A 20,573-nucleotide genomic window follows, 5' to 3' on the forward strand; every position below is an offset into this window, starting at 1 on the left:
TGTATATCTCTTATCAGAATAAAAAAGAGAATCTGACTTAATCTTGAGTGGGGAAGAATCAATTAGGTCAGACATAAATGTACTTCGAAGAAAAGCAGCTTTATTACAAATTATAAGCATATAATTCACTTGAATGTGTAGCTCAGATTAGCTACAAATTAGTCTTCTTAATCTTAAAAATAAAATTTTTTTCTACCATGTAAAACCTAGCCTTCTCCTAGACTTTTGAAAATTATTATATTTCGATCCCTGAGAGTTATAAAAAGGGAGCTGGACTCCAGTGGTATCCTTTGCCTGATAGCTGGGTCTTAATCCACCTCTGTCCACGAGAACTGGTCCACGGCCACCTCCGGGTCCTTCCTGCACAGCTTTTACAAGAGGATAAATATATTTGTTTGTCGATTCAGACTCAGATTCAATTACTTCTCTGGCATAATCCTGAAATTCCTTCTCCTTTTCAGCCACCAGAGCTTCAGTAAGTCTGCAGTACTCTGATTCTGCTTGTTTTTCTTGCAGTGCATTAAACTTATGTTTGGCCTGTTTGGGGAAAGAAAATATAATTACATATTGATACGTTTAGAAAATTGACCAATTTTCTAAACACACATAGCATATGAAGTTGTAGATAGAGCTTTTTTTTTTTTTTCTTTTTAGATAGAGCTTTTAAATTCATTAACATTTGACAAGTCCTGACTTAACTATATAATTTATTTCAGAAATTCCCCCATGCTTCTCACAATATGTTCAAAGCAGTGGCTCAGTAAAGCTTACCTTAATATGTGATTGTACATCTTCAAACAATATAGCATGAAATTAAGATTAAAATAACCAAGTTTAAAATCCTGTTTCTACCAGTTATAAGGTGTGTTCTTTGACAAGTATAGAAGACATACCAATCACTGTCCCAGTCCATCCACTATTTTGAAAGGATGCATTCAAACCTGCTATCCCAAACCAGCCACATATACGATGTGACCCAGCCACATAAGATTAAGTCTTCAATGAATATCTGAATTAAGTTAAACTAGATACATTCTCTGTTTCCTAAGAATATGAAGTTGGAACAAGTGACATTTATTAGTGTAGGTTGATCAGGAAGGAGCTAGGTAGAATAAGCAATCTATCAACTAGTTTACTAACATTTCACTTTTTTTCTTTTTATAATTTACAAACACGTTCTGTTTATATCATATGAAATGACTAATGGCTTTCTAAAGATTTCTGTGTTTTGGTTGACAGCTTTTCATTGTATCTGGTGCATTTTAAGAAATGAGTTTATAAAAAATTCACTTGTGAATGTATTATATACTCATGCAAATAAATTTTTCAAAATCAATAACCAAACACTGCAGCATAAAATAGTAGCTTAAAATCATAAACTGAAATTTGTGATGAAATAGAACAACTATTTTGAATTCAATACAAAATACCAAATTTTTATTAGAATGCTATATTTCAACACTAGGACTTTTATGCTATTTGTTGAATAGGAACAGACACCAGGAGTTTAAAAAAATAGAAAATGACATTAAATAACATTAGGAAAAATAGAAAAGGCTAAAAACTGTCTCATCAATGGTAAGATGCTGAAATTTGGGATCTTGACAAGGAGCAATTGGGATAAACTGATTTGGTAGCAGTTTTGTAGAAACATTGAGGGAACAGGGATAAACGTTTTTTAAGTACAGAAAGGAGAGTGGAAGGAAAGGGTAACCAAAATGGATCATATGACTGGTACCTCAAACTTTATATACATCAAATACAGATTTGTAAAATATTGATCAGTTTAAAATCCTAAAAATGATCACATGGTGGGTAAAGTAACAAATACCTTAGGAGATGTTAGCTAATTGGAAACTCAAAAAAGTGAAAATCAAATATTTATCCTGTCTTTTAAAATTGTATTTAAGGGAAACCAGTTGCTGATCATGAAAATTTATTTGAACACTTAAGCAATCAATGAGAAGGAAGGAGAAAATACATTTTTCCACCTATGAATTAAATCTAGGTAACAATCACCAAAGTTTGCTTGTGTCACAGAAAGTGAGACAATAGTCATCACATGCCTCCTAGTGGAAATACACCAGTTATGAGGGATTTTCAGCAAAAAATTGAGCCTGAATCTGACTTACTCTGAATTTTGCATGAAATGTAAGGAACTATACTACCCTGCATGGATACCCACAAAATCCAGACTATAGTAACTCTAAAAGACAAGAAACCCAGTTCCTTCAACAAACAAATGGCAAGATAATGAAGACAAGGAGAAAGAACAAGAAGGATGGGGATGAAGGAAGAGTTACAGGTTACAAGAAACTTGAAAGATATAACAATCAACCAGATAGAATGTATGGACCCTGTTTCATCCTCAAAAAACTTTAAAAAATAATTCATGAGACAATGGGGGGGAAATTGAAACAACACTAAATGTTAAATGTTACATATTTTTCGAATGTCTTAGATGTGATAACAGAATTGTGATTATGTTAATTTATAAAGAGTCCCTGGGTTTTATAGATAGATAGTGAAATATACATTGATAAAATTATAATGATATTTGGTATTTGCTTCAAAATAAGATGGCAGATCCTACTTCTGATAATGGCCACACGAGGTTGGGCAAAACTGCAGAAAAGTTGATTCTTAAAGTCAACCATTTCAGAGCACTGGTAAATGACTATGTACAGGCAACTGCTTGCGAAGTGTTTTTTCATGAAAAACTGCTAAATCAAGGTAAGAAGTACAAGTTCATAACATTCTTGTCCGGAGGGCATTGCTATCACTTCAGCTCAGGTGGCGAAAACATGCAGATTACTGGACAATGATGGCAGATTCTATTTGGGTCAAGTGACAAAACAGCTAGAAATTTGAGGAGATTCTGGAATGAGAGAAAAGCTGTAATGATAAATCTACACACATCCCTGACTGATAAAAATACATCCACACAGGAGGCACAGGAGTAAAAGCATTACTGGCTAATGGTGTCTGAACATAAACTACCCATATTACTGGATGACTGTCAAACAAAACCAGCACAGTGAGGAAAGAACCCTAGGGATCCAGGGTTTAAAACATAAAAGTGAGCAAAGACATCAGAGGTACTGTGGTGAAGGCAGATTTCATAGCTTGCATCCAGGGAAAGGAACTGTCTACTAAAAAAGCAACAAGCCTCAGAACAAAACAATCTGCAACATTTTCTATATAAAGTGTTGGATTTTCAACCAAAAATGACTGCAAAGTAGTAGAAAAATATTTTCAGGAAAGAAAGTTCAACAGAAACAATTATAACTAATAGTTACAAAAGTTACAACTTAATGAGACTACTTATTGACTTTGGCAATTAGATTTCAAAGCAGTTATGAAAATACCCAGTAAATTAAAAGAAATATGCTCAGAACAAGTGAATTGGGAATCAGAATTAGAAACTATACATAAAAAAAAAAAAACAGAGTTGAAAGTTCAATAACTGAAATGAAAAATTCACTAGGTGAGCTCAGCATCAGAATCAGTGAATTTGAAGGTAGGTCAATAGAAACTATCCCATCTGAAGAAAAAGAGAAAAATATTGACTAAAATGAACAGAATGTCAGAGATTTCTGGTACAATATCAGATGTCTCTATGCATGTGCAAACTGGGTCCCTGAAGAAAAAAAAAAAGGATAAAGAGGCAGGAAAAATACTTGAAATAGTAAAAAAAAAAAAAAAAACCTCCCCACATTTGGTGATATTAACTAGCACATCCAAGACCCACCACAAATCTCAAATAGGAAAAACTCAAGAAAAACATCACAGTCAATCTGCAGGAAGCCACAATAAAAAAGCTTGTAATCAGCAAGAGAAAATTGACACATACAGGGGACAAACAATATTATTAACAGATTTCCAGTCATCAATGGTGAAGGCCAGAAGGCACTGGAACAGTCAAAAGACTGAAAAAAATAATGACATCCAATTAATTTCATATCCAATAAAATGAAGGCAAGATAAAGACCTCCAGAAAAACATTAATTTATTACTAGTGTACCTGTGCTGTAAAACATGCTAAAGGAAATCTTGAGACTGAATGGAAATGGCCAATAAGTATATGAAAAGATGCTCAATATCACTAATCATGAGGGAAATGCATGTGAAAACCATGATATCACTTCAAATCTATTATGATAAGCAACAACAAATACAGAAAACAAGTGTTGAGAATTTGGAGAAAGTAGAACTCTTGAACATTGCTGGTGGCTCCATTAAATGCTGCAGCTGCTGTAGAAAACAGTATCGTGCTTCTGAAAAACAACTACATAGAATTACTACATGATCTAGCAATTCCACTTGTGGGTATATAAGCTAAAGAATGGAAAACAGGAACTCAAACAGGTATCTATCAATATAGCAGTGTGCACAGAATCATTATTTGCAATAGCCAAAATATGGGAACCACCCAAACATCCATTGATGGATGTGTGGATAAACAAAATCTGGTATATATGTACAGTGGAATATTATTCATCATTAAGAAGGAATGAAACTGACACATGCTGCAATATGAATGAAACTTGAAGATACTATGTTCAGTGAAATTAAAAAAAAGGACAAATACTGTATGATTCCACTAATGTGAGGTGCTTAGAATAGCAAATTCACAGAGACAAAAAGTTGAACAGTGATTACTAGGAACTGGGAGGAAGGTAGAACAGACAGTTACTCTTTAAAGTGTACAGAGCTTCAGAGTAGGATGATGAAAAAGTTAGGGTGATGGACAGTGTTGACAACTGCACCTCAGTATAAATGTGCTTAATGCCCTTGGACTGTATGATTAAAAATAGTAAAGTATACTTCACCACATTAACAACCCAACTAAATAACTGGCAAAAGATTTAAGTAAACACAAAATAAGGCACAAAACAACTAAAAAGAACATGAAAAGATGTTCAATATCTTTAGTTGTTAGGAAATGCAAAACAACACCATGAGATAACACTATACTAGAATTGTTAAAAATTAAAAGATGGCAATAACAAGTGTTAGCAAGGATGTGGAGCAACTTGTCTTTGCATACATTGCTGGAAGGAATGGAAAATGGTAGAGCTATTCTGGAAAACAGTTTTCAGAAACATGATTACATGCCCAGTCCTGCATACATGTTCTAAAATCTCTGGGACCCCCACTCACCTCAAATATGAAACCTATGAGATCCCAATCAACATATTCTCTGGATAATAGTTATAAAGAGGGGAAAAAGTAAAAAGCATCATGGCCTGCCATATGCATTTGTATTTTCTTTCACATTTACTAAAACACAATTGAAACTAAAGAAAGAAAAATATCTGTACAAAAGACATAAACCTAGTACAGAAACCTCAATATTGATAAAAAGTAACTCTTCACATTTGTAGTACATTTTATTGTATCATAACCATAGCAACTGTCTAATCTTACTTGATAAAACTGTTTTGGGAAACAAAACTCATGAAATCTATATTACATATTTATTTATAAGTATAAACATTTAGGAATAATTACCATTTGCTGAATATGGGCATCTTGAACTTCTCGACGTTCTTGATCAGCTTTCCGCTTTTTCTCCTTTTCATGCTCCCAAAAAATTTGGTCTGCTTTTAGGATAGCTAGCAATTGTTCTGTAGCCTCTATTTTCCTTTGTCTTTCCTCTTCCTCTTTATTCTTCATCTAGATGATAGCAGGCAAAAGAAAAAATTAAAACCATTTTTAGCAACCAACAGCTTTGAAGTTAGAAAGTTCCAAGTGAAAGTCAGCCTGGCACAATGAAAGGGCCAAAAATTGGGGTGACTCCCACATGGCCAGTTTACTTTTTGTTCTAGTAACATCAAGAAACAATGAAAACATAAGTAGAATGATACTGGTTTAAAAATATATAGGAACAGAAAAGCAAGACCATCTCAAAAATAGGGAAACATATATAGCATTATATAATTGCTACAATGCTTAAAAACTATCTAATTTAAATCTTATGAAAGTCAGTCATGTAAGGGATAAATTCTGAAGTATCAAGATATACAGAAACACAATGGGGTAATTTTTACTTGGTTTATCTTAAAAACATTCAAATGAAAGGTAATAACTTTTTTACATTTCAGATGGTTCTGAAACAGAAGAGACTATTACTTTGCATCTATAAAGATCTTATTTGTAATTACCATGTCATCTTCTGTAGAGAGTAAACATGGTCTGATTTCCAGAATATTGGAAGATAATTTTATACATTATTTTTCAAATCTCTTAGTTTTTTGTCAGAGAAGCAGAGGGAGTAAGTTAGAAACTACAGCAAAGGGCTCAATTTTGTTTGATTTTTACTTGTCATCAGTGAATTGCTTACCACAAGAGCTCTATGTTCTGCGATTGCTTTTAATTCTGCTTTGTTTTTTTCATACTTTTCTCTTTCTCTTTTTTCCCACTCAGCCTCAGCTTCTGCAATATCTCTAGCAATAATCAAATCTTCATTGTCAAATTTCTCTTTCATTAGTTTACTCAGGAAGTTATTTATTCTTTCTCTCCGTTCCTCCATTAGCCTATAACAAAATAACCATTTACTAGTCAAGTCTTCAAGAATGGTTTTATTATGGAGCCAACATACTTTAAATGAAGATAAATAACTTTCCTTTTGTACAGGGTAAGTCCTCTCTCTAGTTCAGGGCCGAGCATAGTGCCTGGCACCTCATCAACAATAACTACCTATCTGTTAAAGGAATGGGGGCATTTTGGTTTAGGAAATTGGGCAAAAACTTTCAACTGTAGCTGTGACATATTCACTGATCACTGAGTGAATCTGTGAAGCCACACTGGAGAAATGAAGAGAAAGGACACAATGCTTGCCCCAAGGAAGTGACCATCTCAAGTGGGAAAAGGGCTTCCCTGCTGTCTCAGTGGTAAAGAATCTGCCTGCCAATGCAGGAGACACAGGTTTGATCCCTTGTCTGGGAAAATCCCACATGCCATGGAGCAACTAAGCCCAGTCCACAACTCCTGAGGTCCACATGCCCGGGAGCCTCCGCTCCACAACAAGAGAAGCCACTGCAGTGAGCCCACCCACTATGCCTAGGGAGCAGCCTCTGCTCACTCCTACGAGGCAAAAGCCCACACAGCACCAAAGACCCGGAACAGCCAGGAATTAATTAATAAACAATAAAGTGGAGAAAAGGCAACTATGTAAATAACTATGCAGGCAAAAGGTGATAAATGCCACAATAAACCTAGAACGTGATATGGGCAAATGAAAAAAGGAAGACTTCATGGGAAAAGTCACATTTCATCTAGGCTTTCAAAAACAATATTTTAAACACTTTTATTGATTATCTACTTTGTGCCAGGGACTACTGAAGTTATTGGGACATAGAAGTAAACAAAAACATTAAAAATCTCTGCCTTTGTGGAGCTTTCACAATAGCTGGGGTAGAGACACAGCAAACTAAATAATTAAAATAGTACTGTATCACCAATGAAAAAAATAAAGCAGTTAAAGTGATAAGCAGTGTGGGGTTATAATTTTAAATAACACAGGGATGTCCTGAATGAGAAGGCAGTATTTGAGTAATGATCTGAAAGAGTCAAGGGAGGTGAGAATTTCCCAAATAGGGTACAGGAGAAGTTCAGTGTAAATGATCAAGAGGGAAAGAAAGAGAACAGTAAGAGATGAGGTTTGAGAGAGGGAGTTAGGGTCACTGGGAATTAGGATGGGTACAGAGCCTTATGGGCGATAATCAACACTCTAAGTGTGGTGTGAAGTCACCAGAGGGTTTTGCACAAGTGAAAAGCATAAAATAGACAGAAACACGATGTACTGTATCTTCATTCATCTCATCCCAAATTGCTCACTAAGGTAAGCAACGACCTCTACATCTGAGGACTGCTTTATTTTAAAACTCTCTCCCTCTGGTCATCTAACACTAATGACTGCTCTCTCCTTACTAAATTCTCACCACCCCAACCCGCGCCACCCTTTGCAGTTTCTTTGCTTTTCCTCCATTCTCTGGAAACTATTCCTTGGTCTTCATATTATCTTTGTTCTCCATTTGACCTTTAACTATGGATTTCCATAGGGACTATGTCACCTTCATTTCTTATCTGCTCCCCCTAGGTGAGCTCACCTGTACCCACAGTTCCAGCTGCCACTTGTCTATCAATGGCTCATAAAGCCATCTCTAGCTTTTAGACAGCTCTCATACCCATCTCTTAAATCAGAGATTTTCAGTATTTCCAGTCATCTATCACATAGATGACATCAATATTCCAACGGAACCCCAATTCACATGCTCCAAGCTGAAATCACCAAGTGACTAAATGCCCTGATATACATAAAATAATAAGATCTTTATTCCTAAAGACTGCACTCTCATATCACAACTTCTGATTTAAAATAAAATAATTTCAGATAGTACTTTATTAAGCACAAAAATTATTTTATAGACACTGACCTGTGTGTTTCAGCTTCTTTCTCTTTCCCCATTTGTGTAAGACGCTTTTTTGCTTTGATAAATTTTCTAATCTTTTCATCTTCTTCCTCTTGCTGCTGCCGTTCTACAGCTTTGATGACATGTTTATCATTCAAATGTTCCTTGGCGGGGAAAAATTGTGTTATCCTATCACAAAAGTTTCAACATATAGATATCTAACAGGAATCTGTCAAATGGACACAGTTTCTAATATAATTATTTCTCTCTTGGAAATTTATCTCAAGGAGATAATCATAGCTGGGCATTAAACTTCATGTACCATGTAATTCATCTCAGAGTTATTTATAATATTGAAAAATTAAAAACAACTTCTAAATATTCAATGATGGAGAAACAGTTAAACTATGCTCTCAAGGACATTGGAGGATATAAATAACAATCAGTAGGTAGGAGGAAAAAGCAGAATATAAAGCATTACCACAGTGTATTTTAGTTTTTCAAGCACATATAAGTTTATATTGAATATATAACTGGAAGAAATGTATCAAATGTTAACAGTAGTTGTCTCTAGAGTATGGGATTATAGGTGACTTTTACATCTTCTTAATTTTCTGTATTTCTTTTCAAATATCTCATTTCTTTACAACTACGTAATTTAAAACAACACTATTAATATAATCAAAAATACAGTAAATATGTATAATCTCACTTAATATTTGAATAGTTAATATAGTCATATGCTATACAAATTTAAAGTATTTTAAAAACACATAGTGTAAAATTTTTCCTACCACATCCACTATCTTCCTATGCCTAATTCCACCCACCAGACTCAATTACTCTGAAACTAATTTCTTGTCTAGGCTTTCTTTTTGCACATATACAAAAAAATTATCCAGATGTATATTCTAACAAAAATTTTAAAAATAGGTCATTTTTTAAACAAAAAATAAAAATCTGTTCATATCAGCATATATTCTACTGCCTGACCTCAGTTAGTCATCACAACAATAGGTGCCTTTGAACACAACAGCCCGGGTATATAGATAGATCAGTGCTTCTGTTACCAAGAGTAGAAATGAATTCAAGGTAAAAGTTACTAGGTGCAATTATTATATTTTTAGGTGCAATTATTTATTATTCCAACAGATTTATAACTCAAGATTACTATGTACCTACTTTGCTTAAGTACTCTTCTATTTTATGGGATATTACTTTTAAAAGCCTGTAATATGGTTAGGAGATAGATTAGTTGACATGAAAAGGTAATGAAAATATCAAACTCTTAAAAGTGATTGTTTTGAATTATTTCTTAAAAGCTTTATTTTATTGTTTTTTCTAAGTTATTGTAATATTCATAAGGATTTTTATAATAAGAAAAGAGTTAGAATTAACACAAAGTTAATTCTGATTTTTTAAAACCCAAAAGCCTCAGCTCAAGGTCACATAGCTAGTAAGTGGCCAAGTTAACATTAAAAAAAAAATAGGTCTGTCCTATTCCAAAGTGACTTGGAGAGATAAAAATATTATATTCATGAACCAAGAATAAGATTTCATGCAAAAGGAATAATGATATTACTAGTATGACTCTTAGAAATTAAAACTTTGATCACTAAAATTAAAAATTCAATAGAAGATTTAGAAGACAAAGTTGAGGATAACTCTCAAAAGTAAAAAAAAACCCCAACATGGCAGGAATAATTAACTGCCTACTGAAGAGTCTTTCTTCCCTTCTGCATAAGTAGCTGAACCCAGATTTTGTTCAGAGAGGCAATATTCTCAGCTAGAAGACTATATTTCCAAGCTTTCTTTTCAGCGAGGTGTCACTAAATTATAACCAATGAGATTTAATGGAAATTGTTAAGTGGGAGTTCTGAAAAAGTTCCTTAAAAGGAGAACAGATAGTTAGAACACTCTTTTCTGTCCTTTATCCTCTCTTCTTCTTGCTGCCTGGAGTCTGGTCAAGAGGGTGGGAGCTCCAGCAGTTATTCAAGGCCATGAGGCAATCCTGAGAACAGAAGCCACCTCTGTTCTGAGAAGAGGAAGGCAAAAAAAGAAAAGCTGTCTCATTCCCTGTTGATTCTGGAGGAATCATATCAGCCTTGGAATGATTAGCTCTGCTCTTCAAAGAAAGCTTTAATTTTTAAGGTACTGTTGCAATTTATTTTGTAATTTTTTACATTTTTCATTTGGAGTTTTCTGTTATATGCTTGTACTCTAACTAATAATATGAGAAACTATTTTTTTTTAATTAGAGCATCACTTCAGAAAGTCCAGAAGGGTTCTAGAACAGAGAAAACAAAACAGAAAGGGATAAATTATAGAAGAAATAAGAAAACTTGACACATTTATGGGTTAAAGCATGAGTGCTTAGCAAAATGAAAAAGACCTAAAGAAGGTATGTCTCTGTGAAATCTTACAGCTACACAGATAAAGACTCTGAGAGCGTTCAGAAAAACAGAAGGAAAGAAAAAAGCAAACACAGTAGATTACATACATAAGATGAGACCATAAATGGAATAAAACTTCTCAATAGCAACACTGAAAGCTAGACAATTAAGAAACTATAATATAAAACTCTGAATTCTGAACCCAGAACTCTACATCCAAACTATAAAGCTAGCATTACATGAGATGATAACCTTTCCAGATAAGAATTCAAAAATTTCACCTCCTCTATATCCTTTCTTCAGAAGCTACTCAAAGATGTATCTCAGCAAGACAAAGGCATAAACCAAGAAAGAGGAAGGCTTAAGAGTGAGGCAATAGGAGCTGTGACCCAGGAAACCGGCACAGGGAAGGCCCAGAATGGCAGCTGAGCAGCAGGCCGAGAGAGCAACCAGTCCAGAAGGCAGAGGACGGAGGACCCTGGATGTGGGAGCACCAAAAAAACCAATAACGTAGATAATTTAATATTACTTAGTTGAACACTTGAAAACTAGTATCATCCATTCGACAGAACATGGAACACATGGAAAAAATTGAGGTGTACAACTTTAAAGCAAATGAAAACAATGAATTATTTTAATCACAGAAAAATATTTATGGAAGCAAAAAATATAGTCATAGTATTTTAACTCTTTGATGGACAATAGTCATTTAATCATCTCAATGATTAAACTAAAATTATGCCCTGATTATTTAGGGAGAAGAGGAGAATGGGAAGAGGGTAATATTGGAAAAGAGCTAAATCCTCTTTAGGGCAGAGAGACAGAAAACATTTAAAACTGATAAATCAAGATACATATCTTTAAAGCTTAATATAGATTATTTAGAATATAATTTTCCAAGAAGCAGAAGGAGTGGGGCAAGGACTACTACTCTTTTTTTTTTTTTTTTTTTTTTTTTTTTTTTTTTCCAGTGGGTTTTGTCATACATTGATATGAATCAGCCATGGATTTACATGTATTCCCAATCCCGATCCCCCCTCCCACCTCCCTCTCCACCCGATTCCTCTGGGTCTTCCCAGTGCACCAGGCCGGAGCACTTGAAGGACTACTACTCTTAAGCGTTTTGTGATGTTTGATGTTTTAAATCTGTATATATGTAACTTCGTGAAAGTCAGACACAACTTAGTGACTAAACAACAACAATGAATATGTTACTTAAGAATAAAAAATAACTTTATAAAGAAAAGGATGCTAAAAATTACAAAATAAATTACAACAACCATAAAAACAAATATTACCATTTACTGAGCACAAATTAATAGTGCAGCAGATACTGAACATGTATCACCCCATTCATTGCTTGTAACAGCTCTCATTTTAAGGATAAGAAAATTCATTTGACAAAAAGTCTCATTCTCTTAATCCTTGTTCATGAGTAACAGCACATACATGTAGAACTATAGCAAATATAGTTCCCCTCAAAGTATACTTAGAAACCCAACTTAGGTGCTTGCTTCGGCAGCACATATACTAAAAATGGAAAGAAACCCAACTTAATAGTAAACTTGTTTTCTACTCCACTATTGTTTATAAAAAAATATATTGAAAATTAGGCATTGGACTTTGTACATTTCTTGAAGAGATACATTTCTGAGTATTATCTACTTACAAAAAATAGTCTCCTGCTTTCATTGATCTCTTCTTTTTTCTTTCCTTGTTTTTTTTTCATTTCTATTTCATATAATGAGTTCTGTCGCTTTATTTCCTCAGCATCCTTTTCTTCCTCTTTTCTCCTTCTTTCTTCTTCCTCTTCATGTTCTTTTATTCTAAAGAAAAAAAAAAAACTAAAGTTGAGAGTGAAGCAGAAAAATAGAATATATTTTAAAGAAATGAATTCGATTCTTACTGGGATGATTTGAAGCTGTAAAGGAAAACTTCTGGATTTCTTTGGGGACAAGAACAGATAGGTAAAGAGCAGTGATAAAACCAAATCCAAACTTGGTTATCCCAGGATTGCCAATTATTTTTCTTCCTTCAAATTTGTTTCATTACTCACCAAAATTAAGTCCTACACCAGATTCAAATGTTTCTTTCCTTTAGAAAGAACCAGTTAACTGAACAACAGACAGTATGCTGAAATGGTGACAGTTTTACAGAAAAGTCCCTAATCCCTTCTGCTTTTCGATTTCAGCACTACAAGACACTACCTAAGCTATGGACCTGGCCCCTCACAAAACGGTTTGATAGAAGGCAACAACTTCCTTACCCTGCAGGCCATGTTGGTTGTTATCCCTCCCTAGCTAACACTAACTATTGATGCCTTCTGACTGATGAGTCATCAAGTGCTGGTTCTCTCACAGGGCTTACGTGTGAGCGCTTCAGCGATGCCTGAGCAGCCTCCTCGCTGCAGAGCTCCGATCCGGATTTAGCACCAGCTCTGTACAACCCACACCCTCAGCCCCACTACCATCACAGGCAGTAGCATGTACCATCAGTGGTTTATCACAGAGTCTGCCTGCCCACATTTGGTAGTCGATCCTCAGCATACTGGCAAGACAGCTCCAGCCTGAGGTGTCTGTGTCTGTACATCCACGCATCCCGCCCAGCCAAGCAACACATGTTCCTGCCCTCAAGAAGCTTACATTTGGGACTTCCTTGATGTAATCAACCTCATCTATACTTTTTAAGTGTCCTTACAATAATTTTTTTAAGGTTGTCGACCAAAAATCCTCTTTGGGGGGATTTTGGTGTCACAGAGTCCCTCATTTGCCCTGTCCTCATCATGCCCACTGAGAGTCACAGGCAGACTCTCATACTGATAGAAGACAAACAATAAAATAGGCCATATTTTCCAAATACTGATGACAAAAATCTGCACTATGTCTAATAAATTAACATCTAATATATATAAATACACTCATTATCAGCTTTTAATCAATTAATCAATGATTAACATATACTTCCACATCCCAGGTAGCTCAGTGGTGAAGAATCTGCCTGCTAATGCAGGAGACATAAGAGGTGTGGGATCAATCCCTATGTCGGGAAGATCCCCTGGAGGAGGAAATGACAACCCACTCCGGTATTCTTGCCTGGAAAATCCCATGGACAGAGACTGTCCTGAACATAAATATTAGTAACTGCAATAAAACATTCCAAGGTGACAGCTATAAAACTCTTAATAATGGATACTTTTAAATTTTTTATTTATTTATTTTTGGCTGTTTTGGGTCTTGGTTGCTGCATGGGCTTTTCTCTAGTTGCAGGGAGTAGGGGCTACTCCCGAGTTGCAGTGTGTGGACTTCTCTTGTTGCGGAGCACATTCTCTAGGGCACTCAGCCTTCAGGAGCTGCAGTGCAAGGGCTCAGTGCTGGGTCCTCAGCCCTCCAGCACCCAGGCTCTCTATCTCCGCTGCCTGTGGGATCTGCCTGGATCAGGGATCAAACCTGTGTCTCCTGCTCTGGCAGGTGGATTCTTTACCACTGAGGCACCAAGGGAGCCTAATAATGGCTATTTTCGAAGAGCAAAATGAAAATTAAAGACATTGAATAGAGTGGAAATAAAGAAGAAATTCTAAATTTTCCTCCAAATTTTTTTATATTGCTTGAATTTGAAACAATAGGCATATGATTCATTTACAGTTTGTGAAATTTAAAAGAAAATTTTGAAGAGCAGATGAATATACACTCATATGTTAATAGTGCTTAATCTGGATCAAGCATTTCTGGTGATTTTTAATTTATATCCTATTTTATTTAATGATATTTAAAAATAATTAATGATGAATGAATTAATGATGTAATGCTTAAGTATAAAAATCGTATTTTTTCTTTAAAAATGGTAAAAATGTCCGCAAACAGTATTGTTTATTTTGGGGGGGGTACATTAATACAATGTATATATTAATACATTTAAACTATAGTATAAAGGAAATGGTCTCACACAAGGTGGCTGGTGGACAAGGAAAAGACTTTTCACTAAATCCCCTTTGTGCCTCTTCCTATGTGCATGCATCAGTTATTTAGAAAAGTAAGTAAAATAACACCCAAATATACTCCTCTCCATATGTACAGTAAAAGCTACTTTTATTTTATTTTTTAATAATAGCTACTTTAAAAAAAATCAGCTTTGATTTCCATTTACCAACATGGCAAGATTTCATGACATACCAGGGGCTTCCCAGGTGGTGCCAGTGGTAAAGAACTGCCTGCCAATGCAAGAGAGACAGGTTTGATCCCTGGGTCGGGAAGATCCCCTAGAGTAGGAAATAGCAACCGACTCCAGTATTCTTGCCTGGAAAACGCCGTGGAGAGAGGAGCCTGGAAGGCTAAAGTCAATGGGGTCGCAGAGTCAGACCCGACTTAGTGACCAAGCCACCAAAAGGAGTAATAGTGATTCTTAACTTCTTTCTTTGTATTTTTTTCCTACTTACTAGGTATATTAGCATATGTTACTTTTATATATATAATCAGAAAAAAAAAGCTATATCCATTATGAGAAAAAGAAAAACGTACAAAAAAAGGTAATTTATATATACATACTGTTTTAAATGATCTTTAGCAAGAGCTACTCTATCTCTGCGTTGTTTTTCTGCTTTTTCTCGTTCTTCTTTAAAAGCTTTTTCAACATTGAGTTTCACTTGTTCCTCCCATTTTTTATCTGATTTTATTTTACTCTTTTGGAATTCAATCTGTGCATCCCGTTCTTTCATAACTCTACTAAGAAGTAGTCCTGACTACAAAAAAAAAAATTGCAATATTTTAAGAAAATGAAGTCTAGTTATATACAGATGTGTTAAATATATATAAAATGTAAGAAAACCCAAGTAGTACATGAAAGTTTTTCACTCGTTCTGTCTGGTAAAATTGGTATTGCTTTGCAAGTTCAATGGCCTTTTTCCTTTCTCCTTGTTTGTATATTGCTTCTTCTATATCAAGAATTTGTCTTTCTGCTTCTATTTCTTCATCACGCTTCTTTTTGGCTTCAAGTTTCTGTTCTTTCATCCCCTACAAAAAGATAAAAGCAGTAGTTTGTTTTCATTTTGTAATTTAACCTGACAAAATTTAACATTATAATTAGAGCTTTCCCTGAGCATTGGATTTGCACATACCATTAATAAATATGAGGTTATACTTATGAGCTAATCTTTAATTGAATTTAAGTAAGTAATACAATTTACGTGGTTCAAAATCCAAAATATTACAAAAGTGTATAATGGACCTCTCCCTCCAGTCCTAATTTCCACCTGGAATCTCTAAGATTAAACACTTCCCTTCGTTTCTCACATTTACTTCCATAATTCCATTCTATATTTAATAAATAATATTACGAATTGTGTTCCTTTTATTTATGTATTTATTTTTGGCTGTGCTGGGTCTTCGTTGCTGCGAGGGCTTTTCTCTAGTTGTGGTGAGCCGGGGTGGCTCTCTGGTTGTGGTGTGAGAGCTTCTCACTGTGGTGGCTTCCCTTGCTGGGAGCGCGGGCCCTAGGGCGCGCGGGCTTCAGTAGTTGTGGCTCCCGGCCCTAGAGCACAGGCTCAATAATAGTTGTGGAGCACAGGCCTGATTGCTCCACAGTACGTGGGATCCTCCTGGATCAGGGATGAAACCGTGTCTCCTGCATTGGCAGGCAGATTCTTTACCACTGAGCCAGCAGGGAAACCCTTTAAAAAATCAACAACAGCATATTTCACATGTTCTTCTACACCCCTGAGGAGGTAGCCAATGTCTCATGTCGATGAAGTCATTTTCTCCTTTATGGGTCATACTTTCTACATCTTAAGAAAATCTCACCTACCCTGAAACCTTGAAGCTATCCTAGGATTTATTTTTAAATGTTCCCTTTTCCACATTTAGGTCTTAAATCCAGCTGAAATTCATTTTTGTATATTCTGTACCATAGGGATATAATTTCATCTTTTCCATATGCCAATTATTTCAGTACCTGTTATGGAATTTCCATCTTTTTCCATCTAATTTGCAATGACATTTCTAGCACATGGCAGGTTCCCACGTATAACACAGGATTGCTCCTAGGCTCTCTCTGCTGATGGATCATTTTGCCAATCCCTGTGCCTATAGTGCAGTTTTTATTATTATGTTTCTACTTACTTACTACATTTTTTTTTTCTTCTTTAACACCCATGAAAGCGTAAAGTATTAGGTGTAGTGTGGTACTTCTGGAAAAAAAAGCAGGGAGTATATTCCCCATCTATTTATGGACCAAGGGCTTTTCTAAAATCAAATTTTTTACAGTATATGTTGTAGATGCTCTTTTAGCATACAGTTTTACAAATGCATAGTCACTTATAGAACAGTTCCATCCTCCCCCAAAATTCCCTCATGTCCTGTTAGAGTCAACAACTTCCCCTATCTGTACCCCCTGGCAATCACTGATCTGTTTTCTTTCCCTGTAGGTTTTGCCTTTTTCATAATGTCACATACTATATTACTTATATGATATCAGTCATGATGTAACTCTTCCCTCTTTTAGAAAAAAGAGAATTCATAAATTATCAACACTGTTCCTAAAGCAAGGAAAGACAAGATTTCTGTGTCCCCTCCCAAAGACACATAATGTTCCTTGCAACACAGAAAGAAATATGCAAAGTTGGGGGGTAGGGAAAGGTCAGAACTCGCTAAGCAGATATTATGCCTGCAGAGTTTTAAAAATTCTACTAGAAAACAGGAAAAAATCCTGCCTCTCAGTTCCTTATGATCCAGACAAGTGCTATAGTGGGATGAGAATATCTTTTCCCAGCATTTCTCCCCAGGTGAGATAATAAAAGGAGTCAGAGGACACCTCCCCACTTTGAAGTAGATTCCCATTCATGTTCATAGCATTAAATGAAGGTTACTGTACCTCTTAGGTAGAGAATCTTACAGATGCACAGAGAAGGGCACAGCAAAGACATATATCATTCTAGGAAAAAATGGAATGACAGACAGAGGCAGATGAAAAGAAGCTGCCTGGATTCCTCAAGAAGCTCCTTGGTTCCTCAGTTTCAAGACCTGTGTTTCTGCACAATCCTCCATCATAACAATAACCAGCATTATCCTGATATCCAAACCAGACAAAGACATTTCAAGAAAACCAATATCATTTCAAGAAGACCAATATCCCGCATGAACACATATGCAAAAATTAACATTTTAACAAACTGAAACCATCAAAAAGATAACATATGACCAGCAGACATTTATCCCAGGAATGCAATCTTGCTTCAATGTTTGAATACTGATCAATTCACCATATAACAAAATTAAGAATTAAAACTTCATGATTACGTCAACAGAGACAAGCAAAAAAAAAAAGCACCTTAAAAATCAAACATCCATTCCTGTACAATAAGGCAAAAAGAAAAGAAAGAGAAAGAGAGAAATAAAAGACACCCAGATTGGAAAAGAAGTAAAATTCATAAACTGTCTTTACTTTCTGTTGCAGCTCAAATGTCAATATCTGCTTGATGTCCATCCATCAACAACTGAGCATAATAACAAACTGTGTTATATCCATACAATGGAATACCGCTCAGCAATAAAATGAATTAATAATTGATACAAAATATGAAAGAATTTCCAAATAATTGTCTGAGTGAAACTTATAATAGACAGCAGATCACTGGTTGCCTGGAGACACTGGAGTTAGCATGGTGAGCAATGAGAGGAAGTAAAATGGGGTACAAGAAAACTTTCTGGGGGGCAATGAATATGTTCATTATCTTGATTATAATAATGGTTGCAGGGGTAAATAGGCACATCCAATCTTAAACTGTACACTTTAAATATATCCAGTTTACTGTGTGCCACTTATACCTAAATAAAGCTGTTGAAAATGTGTTACAATGCACTGCAACGCTATTTTACATCTTAAAAATATTTATAAAAGAGTACTAAGAAGAGTAAGTCTTCAGTGCACGTGTACTCCGAGGTGGTTAATACTTACTGCATATGTATTAGTCCAATGTTTTACCACTTCTTGGGATCGTAAATGCATTTCTTTCTTTGCTTTTCTTTCTGCACGAAGGCATGCTGCTTCTCTTGTCAAACTGTCTAGGCTATCTCGAATCCTTTCCCACTCATTGTGTGGAATTATGGTGACCTGGCGGAGATCTACTTTGCTAGGCAGAAGAGGTGGATAGAGAACTTGATCTTCTTCACAGTTCTTCATTTCTAATAAATTTTTAAAAATGAGTTAAAAACTTCCAAGAAGAGTTTAAGTGATTTTTCACAGACATTTCTATATTGGCATGATATCTGGAAGTTGTTTCAAAGAATAATTTTATTCTTGTTATCTCAAGAACAGCTGGGATTAAGTGGAAAGTATGCAAGAGTTAAAAATCAGAAGACATAAATTTGAGTCCTTGGCTCAGTCAATTGCTTTCTATGTAAACGTGGGCAAGTTATTTAACTTCTTGGAGTCTCGACATCTTCCAAATGAAGATAAAATTTAGCAGTGAGGCTCAGATGGGAACTTCTGAACCAACTGCCAGAGTTCAATCTATCAGGTAAATATTTTAGCATGGCACTTTTTTTTTCTTTTTGCTCCCTGAAGTTTGTGGGATCTTAGTTCCTCCACCAGGGAGTGCAACCAGTCCAGGCAGTGAAAGCATCCAGTCCTAACCACTGCACCACCAGGGAACTCCCAGTGCAGTACTTTATATATAGGAAAGTGAATACGTGAGAGCAATTGTGTTTTTTCAATACATGCCCCTTAAGTACTACCTCCTACATGTCATGATCCTCTGCTGGTACTTCTTCAGTTTTCCACAGCATAAATATGCACGAGTGCCCACTGGGTGGGAGAATGGCTGGCTCTCACTTGACACAAGGAACTCGACTGCTACCGAAGCAATGACAGGAAGAGAGTCTAAGTTCCCAGGGTTCTAATTAATGAGAGCATTAATTGGGAATTTACAGACTTAAGAAACCCAAATCACTGAAATTAATAAAGAGTTCTTTAAATGTTCTAAGCTACTTCTATTACAAAATCAAATTTTTATAAAAGGTCATGTGAGTTAATGCACCTTAAATAGCATTATTTTTACACTCTGATATATCGGACTATATGCCGTAGGGTGAGACATTACCTTCATTCTAGATTTGAAGAAAATGAGGCTTTCCTTCAGACACTTTCCTAAGAGCACTCAGTAGGTTCACAGTAGAGCCAAGACTCTAATAAGATCACTTATATTTCCAAAATACATTCCAAGTCACTCAATGAATAACAAAGCGTAGGTGCGCGAGAATTCAGCAAACACCAGACTTTTGGAGCTGCAACTGCGCAGCTTGAGACCCAGACCAGCTAGTCAACTGTTAAGTTTCTGACTTCTTCTCTACCCTTATTTCTGTGAACTTCCCACCTACACACTCATCCATGGTCAAAACTGTCTAATTTACACGGAGCCCGACGATGCCCACACTGCTGTTTTTATTTGGTGGAGCCCGTTTCAGAAGGTAATGTACCCTCGCCTCTCACCCCATGCTTGGGAACCAGAAACAATCCCTGTGCCGGGATGGGCCAGTTTAGCTCACCCATGCTTTCCTTCGCCTGTCCACTGCGCCTTCCGAACCGCACCAGCATCTCTAAGGTGCCCACGGCGTTCTCACACTTGGAAAGGCGATTTGAAGCGAAAGCTCCGCGGCCTCCAGGCGGCAGAGTTTTCGCCAAACCACGCAGTTGCTTAGCAACGCCACCGGAAGTGACGGTAATCGTCGCCGAGGAACGAAGAACGCGCAGTTGTAGGCTATGGGGAAGGGAGAGT

The 20,573-nt window shown here is 35.9% G+C and overlaps 1 protein-coding gene across 3 annotated transcripts; it reads right to left on the reverse strand.

Moving 5' to 3' along the window:
* Positions 1–79: 79 nt before the first annotated feature.
* On the reverse strand, positions 80–20,505 carry CFAP210 (cilia and flagella associated protein 210). 3 transcript variants are annotated; one of them, XM_043487678.1, is made up of 9 exons: positions 20,344–20,505; positions 18,755–18,981; positions 15,643–15,816; positions 15,352–15,545; positions 12,480–12,636; positions 8,442–8,581; positions 6,347–6,539; positions 5,515–5,679; positions 80–537 (listed from the first exon to the last, which is right to left on the reverse strand). In XM_043487678.1, exons 1-9 carry the CDS (start codon positions 20,390–20,392, stop codon positions 193–195), a joined length of 1,644 nt encoding a protein of 547 aa, XP_043343613.1. In that variant the 5' UTR covers positions 20,393–20,505; the 3' UTR covers positions 80–192. The 3 variants fall into 3 exon arrangements, with proteins under 3 accessions (XP_043343613.1, XP_043343614.1, XP_043343615.1); XM_043487679.1 differs by lacking the exon at positions 20,344–20,505 and adding an exon at positions 17,672–17,731 and having other exon boundaries at positions 18,755–18,885; XM_043487680.1 differs by lacking the exon at positions 18,755–18,981 and having other exon boundaries at positions 20,344–20,474.
* Positions 20,506–20,573: the final 68 nt, after the last annotated feature.

Source organism: Cervus canadensis, chromosome 15 (genome assembly GCF_019320065.1).
Source record: "Cervus canadensis isolate Bull #8, Minnesota chromosome 15, ASM1932006v1, whole genome shotgun sequence".
In the NCBI taxonomy this organism is placed as follows: Eukaryota; Metazoa; Chordata; class Mammalia; order Artiodactyla; family Cervidae; genus Cervus; species Cervus canadensis.

Coding starts and splice junctions, on each gene's coding strand:
- CFAP210 (XM_043487678.1), bottom strand. CDS start 20,392: ATGCTGGTGCGGTTCGGAAGGCGCAGTGGACAGGCGAAGGAAAGCATG. Junction 6,540..8,441: donor AAAGAAGCTGAAACACACAG/GTCAGTGTCTAT, acceptor ATTTTGTTATAG/GCTAATGGAGGAACGGAGAG. Junction 5,680..6,346: donor CAGAACATAGAGCTCTTGTG/GTAAGCAATTCA, acceptor GCTATCATCTAG/ATGAAGAATAAAGAGGAAGA.